The sequence below is a fragment of the Microcebus murinus genome, chromosome 13 (assembly GCF_040939455.1).
Source record: "Microcebus murinus isolate Inina chromosome 13, M.murinus_Inina_mat1.0, whole genome shotgun sequence".
Lineage (NCBI taxonomy): Eukaryota > Metazoa > Chordata > Mammalia > Primates > Cheirogaleidae > Microcebus > Microcebus murinus.
In genome coordinates, this window is record NC_134116.1 from 68,943,882 (window position 1) to 68,970,750 (window position 26,869).

At 34.9% G+C, this 26,869-nt stretch overlaps 1 protein-coding gene and 1 long non-coding RNA gene across 3 annotated transcripts in view; one reads left to right on the top strand and one right to left on the bottom strand.

Annotated features, from left to right (window-relative positions):
- On the bottom strand, positions 1–26,419 carry LOC142874892 (uncharacterized). The gene is made up of 3 exons (XR_012922475.1): positions 26,134–26,419; positions 12,780–12,898; positions 1–85 (listed from the first exon to the last, which is right to left on the bottom strand). It is a non-coding gene; the product is annotated as an uncharacterized LOC142874892 (long non-coding RNA).
- The window catches only part of ALG5 (ALG5 dolichyl-phosphate beta-glucosyltransferase), a 38,976-nt gene that overhangs the window by 11,770 nt on the left and 337 nt on the right, over positions 1–26,869 (top strand). For both annotated transcript variants that reach the window (XM_012748103.2, XM_012748104.3), the window contains exons 6-9: positions 2,308–2,421; positions 10,577–10,636; positions 15,658–15,809; positions 25,134–25,219. In XM_012748103.2, coding sequence (XP_012603557.1) covers positions 2,308–2,421; positions 10,577–10,636; positions 15,658–15,809; positions 25,134–25,219 — 412 coding nt within the window. The remainder of the gene's footprint in view (positions 1–2,307; positions 2,422–10,576; positions 10,637–15,657; positions 15,810–25,133; positions 25,220–26,869) is intronic.

Genomic DNA, 26,869 nt, shown 5'->3' on the forward strand with positions numbered 1-26,869 from the left:
AATTCCACAGTGTCATCAGAAACCTGGGCTTCTACCGTTTCACTTCTTCTTCCTCAGGGACAGAAGGTGACTCCTGGAGCACTAGCTATTGCATCCACATTCCAAACAGCAAGGATAAGAGCAGAGTTTAAAGGGTGCATGCCGGCTGGATTGACCATTTTTAAGGCCAATAACTTAACTTTTAGTGATAAATTTTACTTATATCTTATAGGCCAGAATAGTGTCACAGGGCCACCCCTACTTCCAAGGAAGGCCGAGAATTTTTTTTTTTTTAATATTTTTATTCCCAACCAAATCAGGAAGGAGGAAGGAAAGAGTAGATCTTGGGTAGGTAACTAACAGTCACAGCCATATCAGGGAAATGGCAGATTTCACAAAAGAGATGTCATTGAAGCCAGGGTTCCAGGGGTGGTGTACTGATTGTTTATTTTGAACTAGAGAGTAAATTAACCACTTCACCATAATTATGACACGTAATCCTCCTCACAGTGTCACATGATCTTGGTGCTGTTATTTTGATTATATGTATAGATGAGGAAAGTAAGGCATAGATAGGTAAAGTAAGTTAACCAAAGTCACATAGATGCTCAGGTAGGGTCAAGATTTGGCTTAGGTTAATGTAACTCTGAAATCCATGCTGTTCACCACTCTGATAACTCTATAAAGAAAGATTTGAGAAAATGGCATGCCATTCAGCAAAGCCAGAAGTAACAGAAGTAAGAATTCTTGGGATATGTACTAGAAACAGTGATTCACCGTGACTGGTTCGCAGGATATGTGAAAGAGAGAAGGTAGGATTGATGCAATATCATCAATTTAAATAGGCTTTAAATCTATCCATTTGTTTATTCAGCCAATATTGCACTTTATTAGAGATAACCGAGATGAAAGATGACACCCATTCTATCTTTGAGGATATCACAGCTTAGTAGGGAAACAGACCATTGCCATATAGTGTTTTTAAATGCTATTATACAATAGAAATATATGCAAGATATTGGCACCACCCTTCATCTGGGAGAAGCAGAAAAGACTTCCCAGGGGAGGTAAATTCTGAATGGAGTTTTCAGGGAGGGTTAGGACTTATCCACACAAAAAAGTTGGAGGGACAGGGAGCTTAACAGAGGAGGAACATGACCCAAGGCACAGAGGTGTGAAAGAACAAGCCACAGTAAAGGACCCGCTCATGCTTCATGTGGCTGGGCTGGAGTGATCAAGCTGGAGGGGTGGGTGAGTTTAGATCATGAACTTTAGACTAGGGGCTTTTAAACTTTTTACCATTGACTAAATGACACTTAAAAATTAATCAGCCAGCAGTGAGTGTGGCATTGTAGGGCAAAGTATAATGAATATTCATTTGGATTAAGAGAATGACACGAGAGAAGAAAAGGTGGAGACAAATGTGGTTGCTATTAAAAGAGGTAGAATTAGATCTGGTGATGGGGAGGATGAGTACCAGTGGCCTTGGGTATGGGGGAGGATGATGATGATGCCATTAATAGAAAGAATGACACACTGGAGGGGGAGCTGGTGGGAGAGGCAATATGTTGAGTTGGAGCCATATGACAGTTGAGGTTACAAGTAGTGGTATCCAGAAGAGCGAGAGGATGTGAGTGTGCCATCCACATATGTCAGGTGATTGTCGAAAGCCAGTACCTTGGCAAGGAGGAAGTCAGAGGGAAAAAGAACCAGGAAGTTCCTTGAGAAAATGAGGCATATGAGAAATAGTCAGAGGGCATAAAGGATGATTGAGGAAACATGGATGGGAGCCAGCCGCTATGGTCAAGTACTTTTTCAAGGAGTTCGGCAGTGATGTGAAGGCCACACATGCTTTAGATCCTATAATAAAGAATACTAAACATCTATTATGTATTTCACAGCAAGTCTATGTGTTAGATCGTTCAACCTGTTTATAAACATGTTCTTTATATGTGCTTCTAAACAGCCCTGGATCCCTTTTAAGCATTATGACACATATACATATATATTAAGTATTTTACTTTTTTATCCTTAGCTGTGTAGAATATCTTTAGTTTGTCCAAACCTATTTTATTATGTTGATATTTTTCAAGGTATTAGTATGACCTCACAAAATTTTTAAAATAATAAAGAGAAGCAATAAATTGATGTAGGGGGAATCTTATCAATTTACAGTATTTATTTTCAGTGAACTTTGGTCTCCTTCTGCCATCTCATACCTAATATTTCACTGTTAGGTATTTTAAATAAAACAGAACAAACTGAAATGTCATTGAATTTAACTTTAATTTTAAGCAATTTTCCTTTACTTGACATTTTTTAATACAGGGTGTTTTCAGTTCTCGAGGAAAAAAGATCCTAATGGCAGATGCCGATGGAGCCACAAAGTTTCCAGATGTTGAGAAATTAGAAAAGGGACTAAATGATCTACAGCCCTGGCCTGTGAGTATAAGAATATAGTTTAAATGATATTCAATCAGGAATACAGGAGGTCTAAAGTAAAATTAAAAGGGAATTTACCTGTAAGTTTAAGAATTGGGGGTTTTTAGTGTGCAATTCTTGTATAAATATTACAGTCCTAAAGAAGAGCTGCTCATTTTGTTACCAACATTGACTGATTTTATGAGATTGACTTGACAATTACTTATTTAATATTGTGGCCATTTTTCTGTCTTGATTTCTAATTGCTTCTACCAAAGTTTTAATATTTATTGTGCAGGCCGGGTGTGGTGGCTCACGCCTATAATCCTAGCACTCTGGGAGGCTGAGGCGGGAGGATCGCTCAAGGTCAGGAGTTCAAAACTAGCCTGAGCAAGAACGAGACCCTGTCTCTACTATTAATACAAAGAAATTAATTGGCCAACTAAAAATATATAGAAAAAATGAGCTGGGCATGGTGGTGCATGCCTGTAGTCCCAGCTACTCGGGAGGCTAAGGCAGAAGGATCGCTTGAGCCCAGGAGTTTGAGGTTGCTGTGAGCTAGGCTGACGCCATGGCACTCTACCCTGGGCAAAGAATGAGACTCTGTCTCAAAAACAAAAGAAATATTTATTGTGCATATTCACTTATGGCTTTTATTTAAAAGCATAGCCCAGCTTTTATTTAAAAAGAGACTTCCAGGTAAAGATGTGAAATGAGAATAGATCACAGACTGCCTTTTTGATGAAACAACAACAAAAATCACAGGTAGCAACCACTCAGAGAAGACTATGTAAAACTTCATGCTATAACTTCAAAAAGTAGACATCGAGGAAAGAAAGAAAATCCTAGTGTTATTCTCCCACCTTTCAAAAGCCATTTAGAGAAAGAAGGTGAATTTACCAAATTATGAGCTTTTTACCAAATACTTTTGAGCTTTTTTCCAGTCTGGAAAGAATCAAACAGAATGAAATAGCACCCTTGGACAACATCAAACAATACACCTACCTACCATCACATTGTGTGTCAGGATTTCACAGAAGCAAGAAAACTTGCTAGGGCTTGCTACTTTTAGGACTTAAAGCTAAGTTGGAGGCACAGACCCATGTGATCAAATCCATTACTCAGTGGAATGTGCCCTTGTATGGAGCACTTGACAAAATCTCACCAGAGCAAGGGAACCCAAATAACCAAAGCCACATAGAGCTCCAAGGGAGGGTCCTTCCTCCTTCAACTCCCATGCCAGGTATAATACTCAGGCCTTGAAACTCTAGAGGGGGGAAAAGGTAGAAGTATGTCAAGGAGAATACACTTGTTCTGTAGGAGAGCTGCCCATGTTAGTCATGATAAAATCAAGAATAAATGGCAGCTACACCAACACATTACAACAAGAAAAGAATTAAAGAAAGTTTCATACAAAAGAAAGATAAACCCCACCTGAAAGGCAATATAATCCAAGGAAAAGGACAAAATCACGTGAGCATTTTGGCTAAAGAAATAATACTTAATGAAAATGAGAATTCAACAATACAGGTGTTCAAAGGTGAGATGACAAGGCAAGAATGATATTAAAAAAGAAATTACAGAACTTAAGGAAACAGATTGAGGGCCAAAATAAGATCAATAAATAAAACTATCTATGAATAAAATAGACCTAGTTTAGAACTGAATGTTATTTATATATTTATTAAAATCTCTATTCAGTATAGCAAAAACTAAACAACAGAAACAAGTAAACAATACTCAAAAGCCCCAAAATTTATTAGTTACAAAAAACTCACTGTATATCTTCCTAGAAATATTTACTTATTTAATTTTACTGTTTGTGAAGTTTTGCTTCTCCCCACACCATCACCCACTCCCACTTCCCTTTATTGCTAACATATTATTTTTAACATACTAAGTGAATTAATGCCTAAAAGAATTAGCTGTAAAAAATATCCCTTACACTTGTGCTGTTCAAAAACAGTGGCCACTAGCCACATGTGGCTACTTAAATTTAAATTAAATTAAAGTTTAGTTCCTGAGGCTCATGGGCCACATTTCAAACACTTGTGGCTAGCAGCTACCTTATTGGATAGCATCTCTATCATCACAGAAAGTTCTCTTGGACAGTTCTGCCTTATACTGCTTGTATGATGTGAATTTATTATTGGATATGTTATAGTTCACTCTAAAAAAGTATTTCTTTTCCCACCTTTTAGTAAATTATGATAGACTAAAAGGTAAATCCAGTTGGTTAAGTTACTCAGTTTGATCTCCACTTCTGTGCGACAGCCCTTCAGAGAGTCAAAGCTGTTTTCCAGGTGTCTTCTCTGTCAGTAGTTCTACCAGTGTTTAAACATAGCGAGTTTCTGTTTCTTATATTTTCCATTGAAGATGCTTCAGTGTATGTGAATTTGGTTACCACCTTCATTGTTACCTCATATGAGTACTGCCAACTCTGTCATATATGTTGCTTTGGGGCCTTGTTCTCCCATCCCTATACTGGTACTTCTTTTTTCCTGTGTTCTTTTACATTATTTTGTTCAGGAATGGAAGTGTGGCTGTTTATCTCTATTAAACTTCAACTTGTTAGATTTCAGTCTGTAAAGGTTCTTATTCTATCTTTAATGCAATAGCTGTTCCTTTCTCAATTTACTTAAGCCATAAATTTGATAAGTATGTCTTGCATGTAATTCCCTAAGCCCTAATAAAAACAGTGAGTGGAGTAGTTCTGAAAATAATGAAATAGGAACATGGGTTTCAAAGTGGTCAAGTCCTGTAATTATAGGACTGATTCACTAGATGGCAGTAGTTAATTTAAATGCCTTCTATAATATTGTTTTGACCATTTAAGTAAGTTATCTAATAAATTTCTCAGTGGTTTCTAATGTTTTCTTTTCAACTGATTTTTTTTGTTCAATTACAACAAAAAGAAATTTACTATGACTTCTTACTTACCTTTTCTCTTAGAGTAACTAGGTCACATGTTCTGGTTTGATGATTGTTACAAGGCCATTTTAGTAAAGTTGCCTACAATTTCTTTCCTGAAGATAATTGTTCTTTTAAGGCTTAAGCCAAATGTACATAATTTAAGTAGAGCTTTGTATGAAAGACACAAATAGGGCATTTACATTTTAGTTCTAAACGTTTACTTTTTATTTTCTTTTCCCACATCTTTTTGTTTAATGTGCACAGCTTTCCTCGCAAATTTTCAGTTTCCTAATCAGTGGTTATTCTACCTCGTTTTTGGTTTTTTTTGAGACAGAGTCTCACTCTGTTGCCCGGGCTAGAGTGCCATGGTGTCAGCCTAGCTCACAGCAATTTCAAACTCCTGGGCTCACTCACATGATCCTCCTGCCTCAGCTTCCCAAATAGCTGGGACTACAGGCATGTGGCGCCACCATGCCTGGCTAATTTTTTCTATATATTTTTAGTTGGCCAATTAACTTCTTTCTATTTTTAGTAGAGACAGGGTCTCGCTGTTGCTCAGGCTGGTCTTGAACTCCTGACTTTGACCAATCTGCCTGCCTTGGCCTCCCAGAGTGCTAGGATTACAGGCATGAGCCACCGCGCCCAGCCTCTACCTCTTTTAATAAAAATATACTTTACCTTTTCTAAATGGAATCCATAATTCCTGAACAGGCAAAATATATGACAAAAAGTCTCTATTTCAGGATCATAGAGTAATTTCTGGTACTTCTTTTTTCTGTGTTCTTTTGCATTATTTTGTTCAGGATTGGAAGTGTGGCTGTTTATTAAACTTCAACTTGTTAGATTTCAGTCTGTAAAGTTTCTTATTCTATCTTTAATGCAATAGCTTAAATCCTCATACTTCTAACAAGTTTAGTTTTTAGGTTTTTAAGCCCACAGATTTCTAGAGGTAATGGATATAAAAGAGTTATGAGGTAAAATTACATTAAAAACTGTAGGAAGCAGATATTAACCACACACACAACTCAGTCTGGAGTGGTTGCTTACTGATGGCCTTCAGTGTTGTCTTCAGTATAATCCTTGGCCAGTGCTGTTTTGGTATACCAACGTGTGTGTGTGTATGCATACTTTGGTTGTTCCTTAAAAGAACATGATAATTAGTGCTGCCCCCCTTTTTTGTGGACCACGTGGGCAAGTCTAACAGGCTAATGTATTTGTTTTCACCCTTTCAATATGTGGGCAGAAGAGCAGGCTTCCAAAAGAGAACCTTTAACTTCCAAAATCATTTGTTTTAGAGACTAGGCAATTCCACAAGCATTTTGCTGAGGTCTTTATGAAATCAAACAAAGAAGAATGCAAAATTATAAAAGCAGTCTTGAAAATGTAAAAAGAGGTGGAGTGTACAGAAAACTTTGAGCAGAGTCCTCAAACTGTGTTTCCCAAATCACTGGAGAAGGTGGCTCAGCCCTAGAGCTGCCTGTCAGAGCAGGGATTTAATGCCAAAAACCTAGTTCAGAAGTGGGCATCTTCTGGAACAGGGAATAGCAAACTTTTTCCGTAAAGGGCCAGAGAATAAATATTTTAGGCTTTGTGAATCACATACAGTTTTTGAAGTGGTGTTCTCTTCCTCTTTTTTTAAAACAACCTTTACAAGTATAAAAACCTTTTCTTAGCTCAGAGGCCATTCAAAAACAGGCTGAATTTGACCCTACAGGCCATAGTTTACTGACCCCTGTTTTAGAAGATTAAAACCTTGATCTTAACATCCATAATTTGTGCTAACCACAGAAATTTTCAGAAATTTAATATCCCCATGATTGTCAGGAGAAAATGCTCTTTTAAAGTCAGGAAAGTATATAAGATTTTAGAATGATTTATAGCTGAAAAGATTCAAAATTTTGGTTCTTAAAGAAATATGGGCCTGTTGGATAGAAATTGATTTCATGTGGAAACATGTTATCCCTGTGATAAGATAGAATTTAGGTAAGTATTTTGTAAATTAATCAGTGTTCTCTGTCCCATTGGAAAGTAAGCTTTCTTAGAAGAGGGGCCTTTTTACTGCATCTCTGGTGCCTAGAATGGTGCAAATAGTAAGTGCTATTTAATTTACCTTTTAAGTAAAAAGGCTAATTAAATCACATGTGGTTAAATCTTTGCCTTATTAAATTAGCAAATTTAAAATTAGAATAATTAGAACTGACAAGGATTTGATGAAATAGTATCACATCCAGTTAGTGGGAATGTAAAGAGCCTTTTAAAGAGTAGTTTGGCCCATATGCATTTTTAAAAATTCAGACTTTTAACATAATATTCTATTTCTGTGGCTGTCTCCAAAGAAAGAAATCTGAAATACAGATAGTTTTCTATTCAAAAGTGTTCTTTCAGGCACCTGTTTATAATAACATGAAATTAGAAATGGTCAGTGAATAGGTAGATGGTCAAAGTTTGATAAATCTATATAGTGAAATATTGTATTATCCTTACAGTTGATAACACAAAAAAGAAAAACTACCATGCAACACTACTAATGACTAATTCTTGAAAAATAATCAAACTTGAGTCTTAGTAAGCCTCTAAATCTAACTGCCAGTTTACAAGGAGTACAGAGGACAGAAGAATATGTTGAATATCACCATGGGGGTGCAATCAACAAAATCCAAACCCTGGAAAACTGTAGGACAAATGAGTTTCCTCAAGAAATAAATTACTAGAAAATAATTTAAAAGAAGTAGGGGGAACCCATGGATAGAAGAAATAAAAGCCCGTTTGTATGGGTTTTATTAGGTTCTTGATTGAAACAAATTGAAAACTTTTATGAGATAATTGGGCAAATTTGAAAACTGTATATCTGATGGTATGAAGGAATTATTGTTCATGTTTTATATATAATAGTGATATTATGATTGAAATATATATCAGTTTGTAACATATGATGTCTAGCATTAGTTTCAAAATAATCCCAGGTTGGGTGGGATGGTCCTGAGGGACTTTACACAGAGCAAGATTTGGCCATGTGTTGATAATTAATGAAGCCAGATGGTACATACATGGGGCTTCATTTTCCTGTTCTCCCCACTTTTGTGTATATTTGAAGATACTCCTAATAAAAAGTTCAAAAGCAATGAACTTGAACATGAGAAATTTTTAGGTGGAAAGGAACATATTATACATGAATACATTTCAGCTATATTTTTTTTCATGCAGAGGAAAAAGTCTAAAAGGCTCTAAAAGAGCACATGGAAATAAACAAAAATGTTACAACACAGTGGCTGCTTTTAGGTAGTGAGATAATAACTTTTCTCTTTAAAGTTTTATCAGATACGTAAATTTATATCCTTGCCGTTTTCTTATAATGAACACTTTAATTTTGTGAATAGTTCAAAATTCAAATGTTATTGTGTAAGAAGATAGTATAACTGCCTCCATCTTTCACTTCTCATAATGTTATCCATATCTTTTATGGGGAAGCTGTGTACTGTGTATGTATCCTTTTTAAAATTGCAAATTGTAGCACCACCTTGATTTCCACTTAACGTATCTTGGAGATTGAGCCGTGTTTATACATAAAAGTACTTCCTCATTCTTTCACAGCTTCACAGCCAGTTCCTTTGGGTGGATATGCAGGTTTGCTGCTTCCAACAATATTGAAATGGTTAACCTACATGAAAGTCATTTTACACATATGCAAATGATTTATAGGAAGAATTATTGGAATCCTGGATCAAGTTATATGTATATTTGTAATTTTGATAACTTATCAAATTGCTGTGGATAGAGGGTGGCAGGCATGGTATCATAAAAACTGATAGGTTTTATTTGCATTGCTTTGGGTATAAATGTGACTGAGGATATTTTCAGTTAAAGAGCTAATTTTACTTCCTCTTTGTGGACTCTGTAGCCTTTGCCTTTTATCTAATTGGATTATTGGGTATTTTTCTTACCAATTCATAGAAGCACTTTATGCACTTTGGAAATTAACTTTTTGTCTGTAATATAAATTGCCAGTATTTTCTTCCAGTTTGTCTTTTAACTTTGAAGATTGTTGGATTTTTGTTGTTTTGTCACACAGTTCTTAAAAATCTTATTGTCAAATTGCCTTATCATTTCTTCTGGGTTTTGTGTGCTTGTGCCTTCTGCCTTCCTTAAGTTCATTTACAAAATGATTTCTGATATTTTACACTTAAAACAGCTGTATCTGGGCTGTATCCTAGTATTCCGTTAAGAGGCTTCGGTCCAACTTAATTTTGTTTCCAAGTGGCTACCAAGATGTCCCACACCATTATCAGTTTATCTTTTCCCACCGATTTAAAATGTCACCTTTATCATATTCCTAAGTACTTATATGGCTTTTTAATATGTGTTTCTGGCCTTTCCATTCTCATCCATGGATTTGTCTATTCACATCCTAGGACCTTAGTTTTAATTATTATAGCTTTGTAACATATTTTTAAATTTTGGGGGACTAGTCCTTCCTTATTTTAGAATTTTCCTGATTCTTGTTTTGTTTTTTGTTTGTTTTAATAGTAACTCTGAAATCAGCTTGTCTAGTTCAGTAATAAATCATTTTGCTATTTTTATTAGTATGACCTTAAATTCATAGATTAATTTAGGGAACACTGACTTTTAATGCTATTATCACATCCTCTGTATATTAGATTCTTTTGTTTCCTTTGTTAGCATTTCATATTTTCTTTAGATCTTGCCAGCTTTCCTATAAAGTTTATTTCTCAATTTTTATTTTATATTGATCTTATGAATACTGTCTTTTCTTCTGTTGTATCTTCTGATTATTGTTTGTACATATGAAGGCTAACATACTTATACATATATTCATTTTATGCCCATTAATCTTTTAAAATTCTTTGTAATAGTTTTTTTAATTGCTGTTCTTGGATTTTCAAGGTATGTAAATCATACCATCTGTAGATAACTCTTTTCTTTCTAATACCACTAATTTTTTTCTCTCAAATAATATTGATATAGTATTTTTATTCAGAAAAACAGCATTTAAAGATATGAATTTTAAAGTAACACATGCCCTTTTTATGTAGCTCTATTCAGGCAAAATTCAGTGTCCTCTTCATAAGTATGATTAGGCTTCTCAAGCTGTATGTATTCTGAACTCCTCAATAAACCTTTAAAAGATTTTCAGTGTTAATTTTTAAAAGTAAATTTCTAAAAATGAGACATTCACATTGGAAATAAATATTTTTATTACTGGTATTTAAATGCTAAAAAACTATTTCATTGCTTTTTTCCTCAGGATCAAATGGCTATTGCGTGTGGATCTCGAGCTCATTTGGAAAAAGAATCAATTGCTCAGGTGAGACTTCGTTAACTGGCATGGGGCAGCAGCTTGTATTTCCTTTTTTATATATACATTGAACGAGAAGTAGGCTTTTATATTTCATCTCTTAAAAATGAGTTTCCTTCCAAAAGTAAGAAAATGACTTTTTTAATTTTGAAAAGTTTATAAAGGATTGGCACATTTCAGAATTGATTTTTTTTTTTTTAGAGTACATATAAGGAGGATGTGGACGTCTCTTTGCTTTAGGATGCAAGCAGTTCTTTTTAATATTTTTTTAGGACACAGAGTCCCCATTCAGTTATAATATAAGGCAAACTTCTAAATGATGCATTTTTTAACCAGTCAACTTGCCTTTTTTTTTTTTTCCATACTGGTAAATTTAAGTGTTGTATTTTGAGTTTTATTCAAAGTTTAAATTTGTTTTAACTTTCTTTCTCTTAGAAAAGCACTATGCCTTAAAATCTGACAAGCTTGTAACTGTCCATTTAGGGCATTAAGAAAACATCACTGAAGATGTTCTTCATTTTGTAGAATATGCTCAAAAACTGGAGTTAATATATTTTCCTTTTGGAGGAAAATATATTAAGGAATTATTCTATGTAATTTGTTTTTGTTTTTATCATTTTTTCACTTTAAAATGTAGGTATAACATATCAAGTCCAGTGATTATCCATTATATTCTCAATAGCTCATCTATTAAAGTGGTCAGACAAAAGGAAGAATAAAGCAGTATTTTTCAATGCATGATCAAAATTATCTGGAGAGGATTTTGGGGAGTTTCTTTTCTTGTTTTTTGTTTTTGTTTTTGAATGCATATTCCTAGACCAATTCCAGACACACTGAATCAAGACTCTAGAAGAGTCCATGGGTAGGACCCAGAATCTACACTTCTAACAATTTCCCAGGTTACCCTTATGCACACCAGCCTTTGAGAACCAGTGGAATAAAAGGTTGATCCTTCCTGAAATGATTCTAAAATAAGATATGAAGAAATTCTAATTTTTTTCAACATACACTGATAACAGAGTTGCAAAACCTCTTAAAGATTAAGTGTAGAAGCCTAGATTCTCCTTTTCATAGAAATAAATTATTTTAATATCCTCAGCATCTTGTCCAGTATTTTGTGTATGCTAAGGACTCTCATTGTTGTTTGAAAAAGGTTATTCTATTAACCATAGAGAATATCACATTCCTGGGGATTTAAAATGCGAAGAGAACTAGAGATTAAGCTGGTCCAGCTTTATCAGTTTACTGATACATAGAGGATATGAAAAGGAAAAAATTATATTTCGAAGATGTTCAGCACATTATTTGTAATTAGAAACTCTAAAATGCTTTCCAACAACAGGAAACATAGCTATATCCTCTGGATGAAATATATAGCCAATAGAGCTGATGATAATGGAGACTATATAATAACATGGACTAATACCTAAAATATTAGGTAGTATGAAAAAAACTATGATATTGCAAGTATGGTGTAATTATTTGTATAGAAAACACAAATAAAAATTTGTTTTTGCAAACAAAAACAATGAAAATAGACCAATACTAATTTAATAGTTTTGTGAGTAAACTTTTTCCTTTTTTAAAAAAATACATTAATAGGAGGAAAAAGGATAATCTGCTTGGTGAAGGAAGAAAAACAAAATGGAGAAACAAGAAGCAAGAGATGAATTACAGAACTGTTGAAATAATCTAGGCAGAGATAGTTGACACCTGTATTTATTGTTGGTGGCAGTAGAAAGTAGCCATATGCATTGTTTTTGTTTTTAGTGGTATAAATTCTTTTCACGTAGAACTTGTGTTGGTTGAAAACTCTATAAATTTTTCCTAGAAATACAATGGTGCTTAAAATGAGACAATGCTGTGGTCTGAATCTTCTTCTACCTAATACTGCTCTTAGCCAGACATCAAGGGATCTATCCCAAGAACTATGTATTTATATTTTGTCTTCATTCGTCCGTTCTTCCATCTCTAAAACATAGTATTTGATTTAATGCCTTTTGTCCCCAGAGAATTGGCCGCCATTCTATAGAAAGAAAGGATAACCTGATCCACTGACTAGAGATCAGCAGTTGTCCACTGCAGATGCTATATATAACTGCTACTCAGTAGGATTGTTGTACAAATCCAGATTATTTTCATAGAGCTATACCTGTCTCATAGAAGGTCTCCAAGAGACAAGACATGCATCTGTTACAGGTCCAGGAAAACTGCAGCATGGCCTTCCATTTTCCTACATGTGCTGTATGTATATAAGCTCCCGTGACCAGTCTGTGAACAATGAGAAAATTATGAAAGAATTAATCAAGATAGCAAATGGCACCTTCAATAGCTTATTGCATAGTGTTCAGACATCTCTTCCTAAATATTTTTATACATTCTCAATTGATCCTACCATCTGTTTTATTGCTCTCTTGGAAGATAAACATGATACAGTCCCAGTGGAGCCCTTTAACATACTTAAATGTGTTCATATTCCCATGTGTTCTGTATAATAGTAATATTTATATACCGTATGGGTATTCTTGAATTTATCATTTTTAAAAGATTCAAAAATAGAATCCATTAGTGGTTATTTAAAGTGTTCGTTTTTCTTCGAAGAGTCTTTGCTTAAGTCGTGTGACTTCTTTGAACTTATTTTAAGATAATGAAATTAGCAGTCAGCTTTAAATTTCACCTGAATTCCTTAATTTACATTTCATAAATATTTTGGAGATATTGTTAATATTAAGACAATATCTTTTTTCTTGGTGTTTTTAAATATCCATTTCAGAAGTTCATATAAGGGTACTCTGAGACTTGGTTAGCTTTATTTAACTAAATAAGTCTATCCTATAATATACTTTAGGTGTCTCCTAAATTTTAAGATATTTTGCCAAGTTTTAAAAATTAAAACAAGATCCTGTTATTTGTGGCTTACCTTGTTATGCTTTTAAATATGTTAGAAATTATATAAGTTAAGATCTTCATGTAAACTCGACATATTTCTGGTTTTCCAAAAACAACCATTATCCTAAAACAAAACATCTTCTCTTAACATCCAAGCAAAAGCAGTTATAAGTATTTTTATTTGCTAATGAATAAGCTCACCCAAATCACATTAAAAATCATTCAAGGGGCCAGGCATGGTGGCTCACATCTATAATCCTAGCACTTCAGGAGGCCAAGGCAGGAGGATCACTGGAGGCCAGGAGTTTGAGACCAGCCTGTGCAACATAGCATGGCCCGTCTCTACAAAAAATTTAAAAATTAGCCAAATATGGTGACACACACCTGTAGTCCCAGCTACTCAGGAGGCAGAGGCAGGAGGATCAATTTGGCCCAGGAGTTGGAGGCTGCAATGATGATGCAACTGCACTCTAGCCTGGGCAACAGATTGAGACCCTGTCTTAAAAAAAAATCATTCAAGGAGAGTAGTTTATAGGTATTGTTTCTCTACCTTTAATTTTTATTTTTCTATCTTTCGATTTCTATTTGTTCCTTTCCTAAGAATAAATGCTCTTTTGGAGGTTTAATCAGTCAACCAGTATTTATTGGAAGTATTTTATGTGGAATGCACTGAGCAAGCTGTTGTGAGATTCCCAAAGTATTTTAAGATGAGGTTTCTGCCCTACCTACTTAGAGAGGTAAGACATATTTACATCAAAACATAACTAATGATTCTAGGTGATAAATGAGAAGTGCTAGATCATTTTTAAAAGTTTGTTTTACTTGCCTCATAGATAAGTATTTTATTCTTCCTTTCCTTCCTGCCCTATTTAATACACAAGTAAAATTGTGGTCAAGAGAGTAAGCTTTCAAGCTTTTTTCCTTTGTAAAAGAAAGACATTATTGAGTTCCAGTTACCTTCTGTGCCAAATACGTGGCTATAGGCTTTAATATAATCTCATTTAATCCTAACAGTAACTTTGTGAGATAGGCATTAGATGAGGAAAGTGGGATTTAGAGGGTTGAAGTGACTTGATCAAGGTCACCTTGCTAATCAGTAATGGAGCCAGGATTCAAGTACAAGTCTGCTTGTTCTCCTATGTCAAGTTATCACTCTGTTAAGTTGGGATTCTATTCGATGATGGTAGAAAAAGCCACGTGAATGAAGAATGAAGCTGAAGATTATAATTTTAAAAAGGAAAAGCAAAAAGGAGGAAGAGACCTTTATTTTATAGTATGAGACATTAAATGTTCTACATAGACTCTCAATAGGTTGCATATGTAAGGCAGCATTCCATGGGTCTACTACCCTAACTTTAGAACATTTTAAGAGATCCTATCTTTTATTAAATCTTAAATATGAAAGTCTTAAATACAATGATAATTATCTTCTTATGTTTTAAAGTTTGCAATGTTTAATGAATAATGGACTGGTATTTTCTGTTACTACTAGTGATAAAATTAATCACTAATAACAATAGTGAATCCTCAGATGGGATTAAAAAGTACTTAAGTTTAATATCCAAAGTATTAAAGAACTCAGTCTCTGAAATATATTTAATGAGATATCTGCTACACCTATTTAGAGAAACTGGGTTTCTGTTTCAAACTCCTTTCTAGTGTGTAACCTTTGTGATACTCTGCTGTGTGTCTTCCGTCAATATTCTCATTAGGTATTGAACTTCAGGTTCAAAGCTTAGTGTTTTGTTTTGCTAATATGTTCTGGAAGCTAATCTTTTTTGAAACTGAAATATATGTGAGGCAAAGAGGCATAAAATATGTAGGTAAATGAGATATTCTTATTCATAGCAATCCCAAACTTGTTTCTCCTGGTGGGCTGAAGCTGTGGCCTTTCCTAGGTCTTTTGATTTTTCTTGTCTGACTCAGCCTCCAGGGAATCAGTAACTGCTTCTTCAATGCTTCTGCTCTGCTCTAAGCAGTAGATATTACTTTGTTGGTGATGTTCTTGGAACAATGGTGTTCATATGTAAGTTCTATCTAGTGAATTAAATATTAAAATGCAGTTATCTATAGCCAGGTGTTTTCAATGTCTTCTTTACAAATAAATGGAAAAGTCATTTGTATTTTGTCTTTGTTTTCAGCGTTCTTACTTCCGTACTCTTCTCATGTATGGGTTCCACTTTCTGGTGTGGTTCCTTTGTGTCAAAGGAATCAGGGACACACAGTGTGGGTTCAAATTATTAACTCGAGAAGCAGCTTCCCGGACGTTTTCATCTCTGCACATTGAACGATGGTAGGTTTCTAACTGGAATGTATCTGGTCTGTCTTATTACCCAACAGTTATGGTAATGAGAAGCAGCCTTGTATTCTCCTAATGAACATGCAGATTTAAACAACATTGACACCTACGTATATAAACTTAATCTGTGCCTTTATACTTTTCCAGATTGGATCTTATTTTGAAAATACACAAATCCAACATATGGTAAAAAGTTATGTATTCACCTTTATTATAGGCAGTATAAATTGAGAGGCCTGAAGACATTGTTTCCTCAGGCTTCTTTTTTCCTTTGAAGAAAAAGAAAAAGCTCGGAAATACCAAAGCAGAATAGGATACCCATTTCTTTCCTTCCTTTTATAGGAGATAAAATCTTTTCTCCTAAGACCTGTCTTTTGACCTCCACATCCCCTACCACCTTCTCAAAACCTAATCCTATTCATTTATTTTCTCTCTTGTGTATTCTCCACTGATCCCCACCCCACTTCTTCCAGCTCTAGCCCTGTCTTTCTCCTTTCACCAACCTTTTCTTGAAAGAGTAAGAGTTATCTGTATTGACTAGCTTCATTTTCCCACTTAACCACTTTCTCTTCACCCCACCTTAATATGAGTGTTCTCCCATTCCTTCAATCTAAATATCTAGTTACCACCATGTCATTGAAGCCAGTGGTCATGTTAACTACTTGTCATACTTAACCCATTAGCAGCATTCAATACTTCTGAGTTCTCTTTTGGAATATACTGGGAATATTTCACTGTCATACAGAAGCACTATCATATAGAAGCTATTTAAATAGAAACCTGGCAGCAGCCCTGACATTCCCCACCTGCCCTGTGTATATCCAATCCATAACCAAGGCCTATAGATTTAAACTTTTATGTCCCTCTGTTTCTCTCCATCCCCACCTCCCCACCATCCAGGACACCATCCTTCCACAGACTGCCATGCTGCAGCCCACAGGGGTCTTTGCAAAACTTAGAAGTGATCTATCATGTGTGCATCTCTTCTGCTTAGAATCAATCCTTCAGTGGCTTCCAGTGGCCTATAAACATGCTGCATAGTCTGGCCCCGCGCATGTCTTCATGTATGGACTTTTCCCTTCTCCAACCCTCTACCCCTTGTCAACTTCTCCCTCTCAGATCCTCCCTAAGGCAGCTTGTCCTCGCTCTCCAAACTCGCTCACATGCCCCTAATTACATGCTTTTGCAGTACCACGTGCTTTATTCATAGCACCTGTCATGTCTGTAGTTTTTTTCTTATTTGTGTAATTATTATGTTTCTCTGCTAAAGCATAAGCTCCATAACAGCAAGAGTCCCTTTTGATTTTGCTTACTAGTATATCCACTATCTAATGGAGTACCTGGCACATAGTAAGTACCCAGTAAATACTGTTAAAAGAGCTAATACTTAGTGTTAGTCATGGGTTCGTGTGAATCCTGTTCATGATGGGCATAATTATTCTAGTATATGACCATCTTTGAAGTCTCTGCTACTTTTTTTTTATTTGATTGCAAAGATCTGTTATCTCCCTAGAAATATATGTCATGTAACACCAAAAATTACTTTAAAGGAACTATACTTTCAGAATTAAAATTATCATTGGAGTGTTTTTTAATCTTTTTTTTGCTAGATTAAAAAACTTTATATAGTGTAAATTTGGCCTTCAGATTCAGGTACATGCTTTTATTATGTTGAAGATTAATGTCAACTGATAGCGAATGGACTCCAAAATCTAATTTAAGGAGCAACTTTAGAAGTAAAGCCCTATCTGCATTAAATATTTTTCAGTCGGCTGTTAGGTCCAGAACTAGGTTATTTGTAATTTGAAAAGAAGGATTCAGAAATGGAAGACACTATTATTCATTGTCAAGGGCCTTTTTAGTTTCTTGAAATATAACAGCTTAGAGTTGATGAGCTAAAAACCATAAAGTTTCTCCATCAGGGCTGTTCTACAGCAGCATTGTTCAATAGAAATGTAATGTAAGACAGATGCAAGATATATATGTAATTGCAGGTTTTCCATTAGCCACATTAAAAAAGTAAAAAGATGCAGATGAAATTTATTTTAATAATATCCTTTAACACAGTGTATACCCAAGATGTCCTATCAGAATGCAATCAGTATGAAAAAACATTGAGATATTTTACCTTCTTTTCATTGCACTATGTCTTCAAACTTACAACACAGTTCAGACTAGCCACATTTCAAGTGTTCAGTAACCACATGTGCCTAGTGGCTACTATATTAGGGCAGTTTTTGTGGGGTTATTTTAAGTTAAATAACATTATTGGATTTTTTTTCTTTTTTAAATTTTATGTACAGGACTTTTACTTGTTTGTTTTGGACTTGATTGATATAGTATTGATCTAACTTAAAATTTTAACCTCTTACATTTTTATTTAGGGTCCAGTTATGTTTATTTGGTGCCTATAAAGGAGAGCCACCAAATGTACATGTATCAATTTGCTTAGCAGCATACTCATCACTACAGTAATACTTCATTGATAGTTTTTATTTAAACATCTCTGTTCCTACACTTTAAATCAAGAAGAACTAAAGAACAATGTGTTTTTTCTTATACAACATAAGTTATAGACATCAACTTGTACATCTACTTCTTATTTCCATATAAAATCACTTTTGACTGTTTTTTTTTAAGAATTCATTGAAATTTCCAGATCAAGTTTCTAGGTATTAGAAATCTATCAAAGAATATACCTCAAGTTCAGACTATTGGTATCTCTTTGGATTCAGAGCTACAGAGTTGTGAATGGGTATGTTAAATATGTATATTTAAATATTTAAAATTTTTAAGTAACATAACTTTGGTGTTCAAATTCAGGTATATACCCGATTGTTCCTCGGTATTCACAGGGTATTGATTCCAGGAGATACGATATACTACCTGCAGATACCAGAATCTGCTCAGATACTCAAATTCTTTATATATGATAAAATAGCATAGTCTTTGCATATAACCTATGCATCTCCTCCCATATATTTTAAATAATCTCTAGAATACTTATAATACCTAACACAAAGTAAATGTTGCATAAATAGTTGTTATACTAAGTTTTATTTATACTATTTTATTGTTTAATTTTTAATATTTTTATTCAAGTTTGGTTGAATTTGCAGATATCGAACCTATGGATTCAGGGGGCTGATGTGTATATATCTTCATCCTCAGAGCTGTACCTCACCTAAATTCTTTCCATTTGTAGATGTTAAAATAGTCTTTGAAATGTTCTTTCTTCCACTGAATACTTTTTATTTCTAATCAGTGTTACACATGATTATAATGTATAGATAGTTCCATAGCCTTATAGCAAAAGAACAGTAGTCCCTTCTTCCATCTCCCCCTATCCCCAGTTCCTGCCCCCTAGCTGTAGCCACTTTCAACTTTTCTTTGCTATTTCTTTGTGGTATTTCCTTTTATATTCAAAATAATGAGTCTGAATAGCTATTTCTTAATTTTTCAGTTTTAGTATATTACTTTCCAAACTAGGAAATCATGGATAAGCATTTAGTTCTCCTAAAATCTAGTACATCCTCTGCACTTAAACTCCAAGTATGGTTTTAAAATAACTTTTGGTTAGGTCGGTATTGATTGTTACAGCTATGTGAAGATAATCCACACTTAAGTGCAGTGTGATTACATTACCTTTCTTGCTTTTTGTTTTCCTAAAGATAATAGTCCGAAATTTTTTGTTTGCATTACTATACTATGGATCTGTCACTTAACTTGTGTTCAAACTCTGTGAAGAGTACAGTTCTCTCTCTCTGTGTGTGTTCAAATACAGATTCTGCATCAGTTTCATCTCTTGGGAACCTCTGTCTGCTCTTATCTCTGTTTTGTCTCTGGCCTGCTACGCAGCATTGTCCTCTATCTCCTTTTCCTGGTTTGCACCCCTATTTTAGTAAAGCACATCCTCTATTAACTTCCTAAAACATGAGAAAGAAACTTTTGAGTCCTTACATGTGAAAAAAAATCTTTATTCTATCTTCACACTTGTTTTAATAGTTAGGTGGAGAAAGAATTATAAGTTGGAAACCGTTTTTCCTCAGGATTCTGAAAACATTTCTCTATTGTCTTTGGCACGCAGTGTTTCTGGGGAAGAGTCCAATTCTGTAGAGAATCTGGATCTTGATTCTGTGCATGTTGTTTCCACCCCCTTTGGAAGCTTTTCCTCCACAATGTTTTGAAAGATCATGATCCTGGGCCTTAATGTAGTTCCTTTTCATGTATTTTGTTGAGTACTCAGTAGGTTCTTAAATCTGAAACTCCTGTTCTTTAATTTTTTTTTTTTACAAAATTTTTTTTTACAAAATTCATTAATTCATTTAATAAACATTTGAAGCATATGTTATACAACTTTTTAAAATTTTTCTTATAAATTGACAAATTGTAGCTGCATATATTTATGGAGTCCAAAGCAATGTTGTGATTTATGAATATAATGTAGAATGATCAAGCTAATTTAACATAACCATCACCTCAAATATTCTGTGGTGAGAACATTTGAAGTTTACTGTTAGCAATTTTGAAATATAAAATATACATTAACCATATTTACCATATTGTATACTAGATCTCAAAAAAAAACTCCTGTTTTACTTGAGCTTTTGTACCCTTTGACCATCATCTTCCCATCTCCCCCACTCCCTCTCACCAGCCTCTGGTAACCACCATTCTACTCTCTGCTTGTATGAGGTCAATTGTTTTAGATTCCACATATAAGTGAGATTATGCAGTACTTGTCTTTCTGGATCTGGCTTATTTCACTTAGCATAATATTCTCCAATTCCATATGTGTTGTTGCACAAATAACAGATTTTCGTTCTTTTTAAGGCTGAATGGTCTCTCTACCAGAAATTCTTTACTCATCTGTTGAGGGACACTTAGTTGATTCCATAACTTGGCTGTTGTGAATAGTGCTGCAGTGGATATGGGAGTGTAGATACCTTTTCAACATACTGATTTCAAATCTTTTGAGTAAATACCCAGAAGTGAGATTGCTGGATCATATGGTAATTCTGTTCAGTTTTTTGAGGACCATCCATATAGTTTTCCATAATAGCTGTACTAATTATATTCCCACCAACAGTGTACAAGGGTTCCTTTTGCTCTACATCCTTGCCAACACTTATCTTTTGTCTTTTTATTACCATTCTGTTGGTAACCTATCAGTTACCATTCTGACAGGTGTGAGGTGGTATCTCATTGTGATTTTAATTCGCATTTCCCTAATGATTAGTGGTGTTGAGCATTTTTTCATATATCTATTGGCCATTTGTATGTCTCCTTTTGAGAAATGTCTGTTTGGGTCCCTTGCCCATTGTTTAATAGGATTATTTGTTTTCTTTCTGTAGGGTTGTTTGAACTCCTTGTATGTTTTGGATATTAGCCCCTTATCAGAAGTATGCCTTGCAAATATTTTCTCCCAATCCATAGGTTGTCTCTTTACTTCATTAGTTGTTTCCTTTGTTGTGCAGAAGCTTTTTAGTTTGACTTAATCCTCCTTGTCTGTTTTTACTTTTGTTTCCTGTGCTTTTGGGGTCCACTGGGGCCCAGACCAATGTCATATAGTTTTTCCCCTCTGTTTTCTTCTAGTACCTATACAATGTCAGGTCTTCTGTTTAAGTCTTTAATTTATTTTGAGCTAGTTTTTTTTTTTTTTTTTTGAGACAGAGTCTCACTTTGTTGCACAGGCTAGAGTGAGTGCCGTGGCGTCAGCCTAGCTCACAGCAACCTCAAACTCGTGGGCTCAAGCAATCCTCCTGCCTCAGCCTCCCAAGTAGCTGGGACTACAGGCATGTGCCACCATGCCCGGCTAATTTTTTCTATATATGTATTAGTTGGCCAATTAATTTCTTTCTATTTATAGTAGAGACGGGGTCTCGCTCTTGCTCAGGCTGGTTTTGAACTCTTGACCTCGAGCAATCCGCTCTCCTCGGCCTCCCAGAGTGCTAGGATTACAGGCGTGAGCCACTGCGCCCGGCCTTTGAGTCAGTTTTTGTACATGGTGTGAGATAAGAGTACAGTTTCATTCTTCCCTGTGTGTGGATATTCAGTTTTCCCAACACCATTTATTGAAGAGTCATCTCCTTTAGTTCTGAGAAATAGTCTTTAATCAATTTTTTATTTATTTATTTTAATTGACAAATAATAATTGAACATATTTATTTGGTACATAGTGATGTTTCAATACATGTAATTGTAGTGATCAGATCAGAGTAATAGCATATCAATCATCTCAACATTTATCATTTCTTTGTGTTGGGAATATTCAATATCTTCCTCCTAGCTATTTGAAACTATAGTATATAATACATTATTATTAACTATAGTCATCCTACAGTGGTATGGAACACCAGGAAGGAGGGAAAATCTTATATAGATATTCAGTGAGTCTTCCACCTGTAAATAATAGCACCTGTAAATAATAGCAGAAATCTTCCCAAGTCTTTAATCATTTCTTTGACAATCACCTCACTACTGGTCCTATAATTTTTTCGTTTTTGTGTTTGTTCTTTTAAGATTTTCTCAATTTTTATCATCCAGCCCTCCTTTTGAATTTTTATTTCTGCTATCAAAATTATAATTTCCTAGAACTCTTGTTTTTTAGTAATAATGTTTTAAAAATCTAGTCTTGTATCTTCCACTGTCTCTGTCTCATTTAAAGCTTTGTCATTTTCTTCATTCCCTACATTGATTCTCTTGCTTCTAGTATTTTGCATGTTCTCTTTTATCACCACCTTCTTTCCTCAGATGTCTTTAGTATGGCACTAAAACACTCATCAGACACTGTGTGCATGGGCAGAGCCTCTGACTGACTGGAAGATTTCATTATAGGTTAACCTAATGGAGCCGTGTGAGAAAGAGTCCCAACTACCACTTTCTTTTGGGCTGGTCGTTTTTACTAAAGTGGGATCCTTCAATCTCCTGCCTAGGAGCCCTGATCCTGGTTGTCAGCATTCAGAGAACTAAAAGGGGGAAGGTACAAGGGGAAGGAAAATCTGATACAGATATTCAGTAAGTCCTCCTGTTTGCAGCCCCACCTGTGTTCCACCTGCAGACTCTATTTGAAGCCTCTGATTCTTGAGCCGCTAGGGGGCTCTGGCACCCTTCTCACACTGCTGTTGCCCACCTTCCCTAGTTAGCATATGTCCAACTACTTTACAATGTCCAATTTTCTTTTTACTATCAACTCTTCCTCCCCTCTCTGTTCTTGTCTGTTTATTCCATTATCGTTGCTTTAATTTTAGTAGGATTTCAGGAGGGAGCAGTGAGGTCCATGTCTATCTGCTGTGTCTAATAGTCTCAACATACTTTTTGTTCTTTAGGAATAAATCTGTTAGCCAGATAACACCTGTACCAGGAACTGAGTCAGAAAAGAAAACATGGTGGCTCTGCCTAACTCACATTTGCGAAAACAAGTGAAGGCATCTTAGCCAGAGACTAGTTCTTCTACTTTTTCCCTCTAATAGCATAAGCCTCTGTCCAAAAGCACTTGGCATTTCACTTAAAATGTTTGCTTGGGTAACAGATTGGGCACTTACTTACAGTATGGTGATGTGAGGTTTGTTTTTTTTTTTTGTAATAAGTATCTTCATGTCTTTTGAAATGTTTAAGAGGCGAAAGATATAATTTTAAAAAACCCTTTTGATCTAGAGATTTTTTGCTAAATATAAAGTGATTTCAGTTAATAATTGCTTAATTAATCCACTCCATTATTATTTTGTATTTTTGTCTTTGATAAGTCACTAGCTATGTACTGATATCCTTAGAAAACTATTTAATAATCTTCTTCAAGTTATTGAGTATCATTAGAACTAACTTAGCCCACTAGATAATATTTTGTTTTTGTGTTAAAAGAAAGAGAGTTAAGGTTTGATTACCAGGCTTAATATTGAAATTAACTCTTTCTTTCCCGAGTATCACAAGTCTAGATAACAGAAGTAAACAGAAGTTTTATGTAGTGCTGTTAAAAACACAAAAGAACCCACTTTTGTAGATGTTTTTTATCATCTTAACTCTAAACGTTTTATTAGGATAAGAAAAAGCATTGTTTTAGAAATAGTTGTCATATTGAATTATCCAAATACTTGAAATTTAAACTAAGTTACATAATGGATGGTGATAGTACTTTGGCAAAAAAAAAAAAACTCCCCAATTCAAGTTGTCTGAGATTAAGCATAATTGGGTTTGAGGCATTTTCTTGTCTGTGCTCTTAATAATTAATGTTTTACACCCTAGCCCTGGAAATTTGAACTGTGCTTCATGCACAGTTCATGCACAGAAAGTGGGGGCTTCATGACTCAAGGACAAAAGCAAAACAGCACAGGATTTAAACAGTTAAAGGAGCATGAAGAAGATTTAATAGGTAGTGATGCTTTTCTTCCTGAACATAAGGCCAGTGAAAGCAGCAATTGGTTCAGAGAAGTTATGTAAGCAGAATCCAGAGAAGCTTCTGAGTCAGTATTCAAAGCCTTTAGGGAAAACAGGTTTGACCCAAACAAGGGGCTGACTGCAGAGGAGCTTTAGGAAAGACCCTTTCATGAGTAGAAGGAAGGAGGAACTGAGGATTTAGACTAGAAATGGTTTTAGCAGTGTGTGTTAGGACAAGTAATAAGCGATATATCTAATTTGTGTGTGTGTGTGTGTGTGTGTGTGTGTGTGTGTGTGTGTGTGTGTGTGTGTGTGTGTGTGGTTACACCCAAAGAGCATTTCAGACTAGTCTAAAGTACCTTTTCACTTTCAATAGTTGACAATACTGTGTTTCCCGGGACAGCACAGGGAAGAAAAAAGGGGAAGACAAGGCCCTAGGGACACTGTATTAGAAAGGAAACCTTGATCTTTTGGTGGTAGAAGAAAATAACCAAGGATATCTAAAGTGATTGAGAACATTCTCTCCTAGAGCTTCTCAGAGTTTTTTTTCATCAGCTCTCACAATCAGCTGAAATGCTGTCAGTTCTATACCTTGAGCTAGTTAAGGCTGGGATGGAAAACATCAATCTTGAAAATTTCCAGGATTAAATTTTCTCTTGGAGCCTATGAAGCCATTTTTTACCTCTGAGAGTTTCAGAGTTGTGGTAGAGATACAATATTTCTCATTTAAATGTTATACAGTGACATACTAAATTACCTTAGTTGCCTTAGAGCTTCTGAACCACTGAGCTTTTAATTATTTGACCTCTGTGAATCTGATCTTCAGTTTTACAGTACAAGCTTTACATCTGCTGTGTAAGCTTCTTTAAAATATGCCAAGGTAGAGATCTAATTATGCTCTATTTGTCTTTTTAAAAATAAGTATCAATGTATTTTCTGTTTCAGGGCATTTGATGTAGAACTGCTTTATATAGCACAGTTCTTGAAAATTCCAATAGCAGAGATTGCTGTCAACTGGACTGAAATTGAAGGTGCGTATGTTTTATTTTTTGGCTGATCTTTAGTCAGACAAAGGGGGAGACATCAGTCAATTCAGTTGTCCACTAAAGTCAGCTGGCTTTAGTGTTCTCCCACTCCCTTCATCAAGGCCTTCTCTGCTGTCTTGACTCAAAGAGCCTGTTCCATGGAGAGAATTGCCTACTAAGCCCCTCCAGCAGGGTTGCTGCCTTCTGTGTTGTTTCTGTCGTCTTGGGGCCTTCAGAAGGCCCCAAGGAACTTCAGTAAAACCTCCTGCAATAGACAAGGTCATGGTGATCTGAGGTTAGAAGCAAGGCTGATAGTCTTTTGAGATAAACTTTATTGTTTGCATCACTCTGTCAGTATACTTCTTGATCACTAAGTAGATACTGAGTACCTACAAACCACTATGCAAAGCTAAATAAGAAACAACAGTTGTTTTTCTCCCAAATGTTAAGTCAATTTGGAGCCATTTTTTGAAACTGTTACCTGTATCTGTACATACAGCAAAAAGCAAAGATCTCCAAACTATAATAATTTGAAATCTATCATATAAACCTTAATAATTCCTATTTGGAAAAGCTTGGGCAGCTCTGGTTGTATAGAATTTAAAATATGTTTTAAAATAGTTTTAAATATAGTTTAAAACTATATTTAGTTTTCTAGTCTAGTTTTAAAATGTATTCTAGTTTGTTTACATTAGAATGCACCTAAATTAATTCATGGTGTAGGAACAGTTAACATAACCAACTAGAGACTTTTTCAAAGTCCACCTCCCCCCAGGTGAGCACAGCCCTCTCTTTGAAAGCCATTGTTGCAGTAAGCCTTTATTACTCCATAACTTCAGATTATATAAACTATATAATCTAGAATGCATTCAAACTTCTTGGTGTCTTGCTGAATCACACTGAGTTTACAGAAACTTAACTGTTCTCCACAGTAGCAGCCTAGAATCAGAGGATCAGGAAGCAGTTTAAAGGATTGTTCAGAGGTGTCATGATCACCTTTGTTGATCTGGCTGTGTTGATCTATGCCCAACATAGACTCTATAGGATGATGAAATGGTGAAAAGCAAAAATTAGTTTCATGTTTATGTCACAGTTTCATGTTTATGTCATGTGCACAGTTGTGTTATAATATGAATTGTAGGTATCTCAGTTTCTTCATTTGTAGAATAAAGAAAATAATGTCCCCTGAAAAAAATAAAAAGAAAAAAAAAAGCATGTGCTTTATCAAATGTGGGTTGTTAAAAAAGTAATGAAAATTGTCCCCTGATTAATTATACAGAATAAGGGTAATATTTACATTAGTGCTTTGGTGGTAATATTTTCAGAATAAAGCTGAAATTTAGATGAATGTAGAGCAGTGGAAAAGATCTTCTTTGAGGATAAAGTATAATTAAAATGGCAGTGAAATTTTTTTATTGATATATATTACATATTTGTGGAGTACATGTAAGTATTTGTTACATGCATAGAAGATATAATGATCAAGTCAGGGCATTTGGGGTATCCATCACCTTGAACATGTATCATTTCTGTGTTTGGAACATTTCAAGTCCTCTCCTAGCTACTTTGAAATAGACAACACATTGTTGCTAACTGTAGTCATGCTACTCTGCTATTGAACATTGGAACTTACAACTTCTGTCTAACTGTATGTAC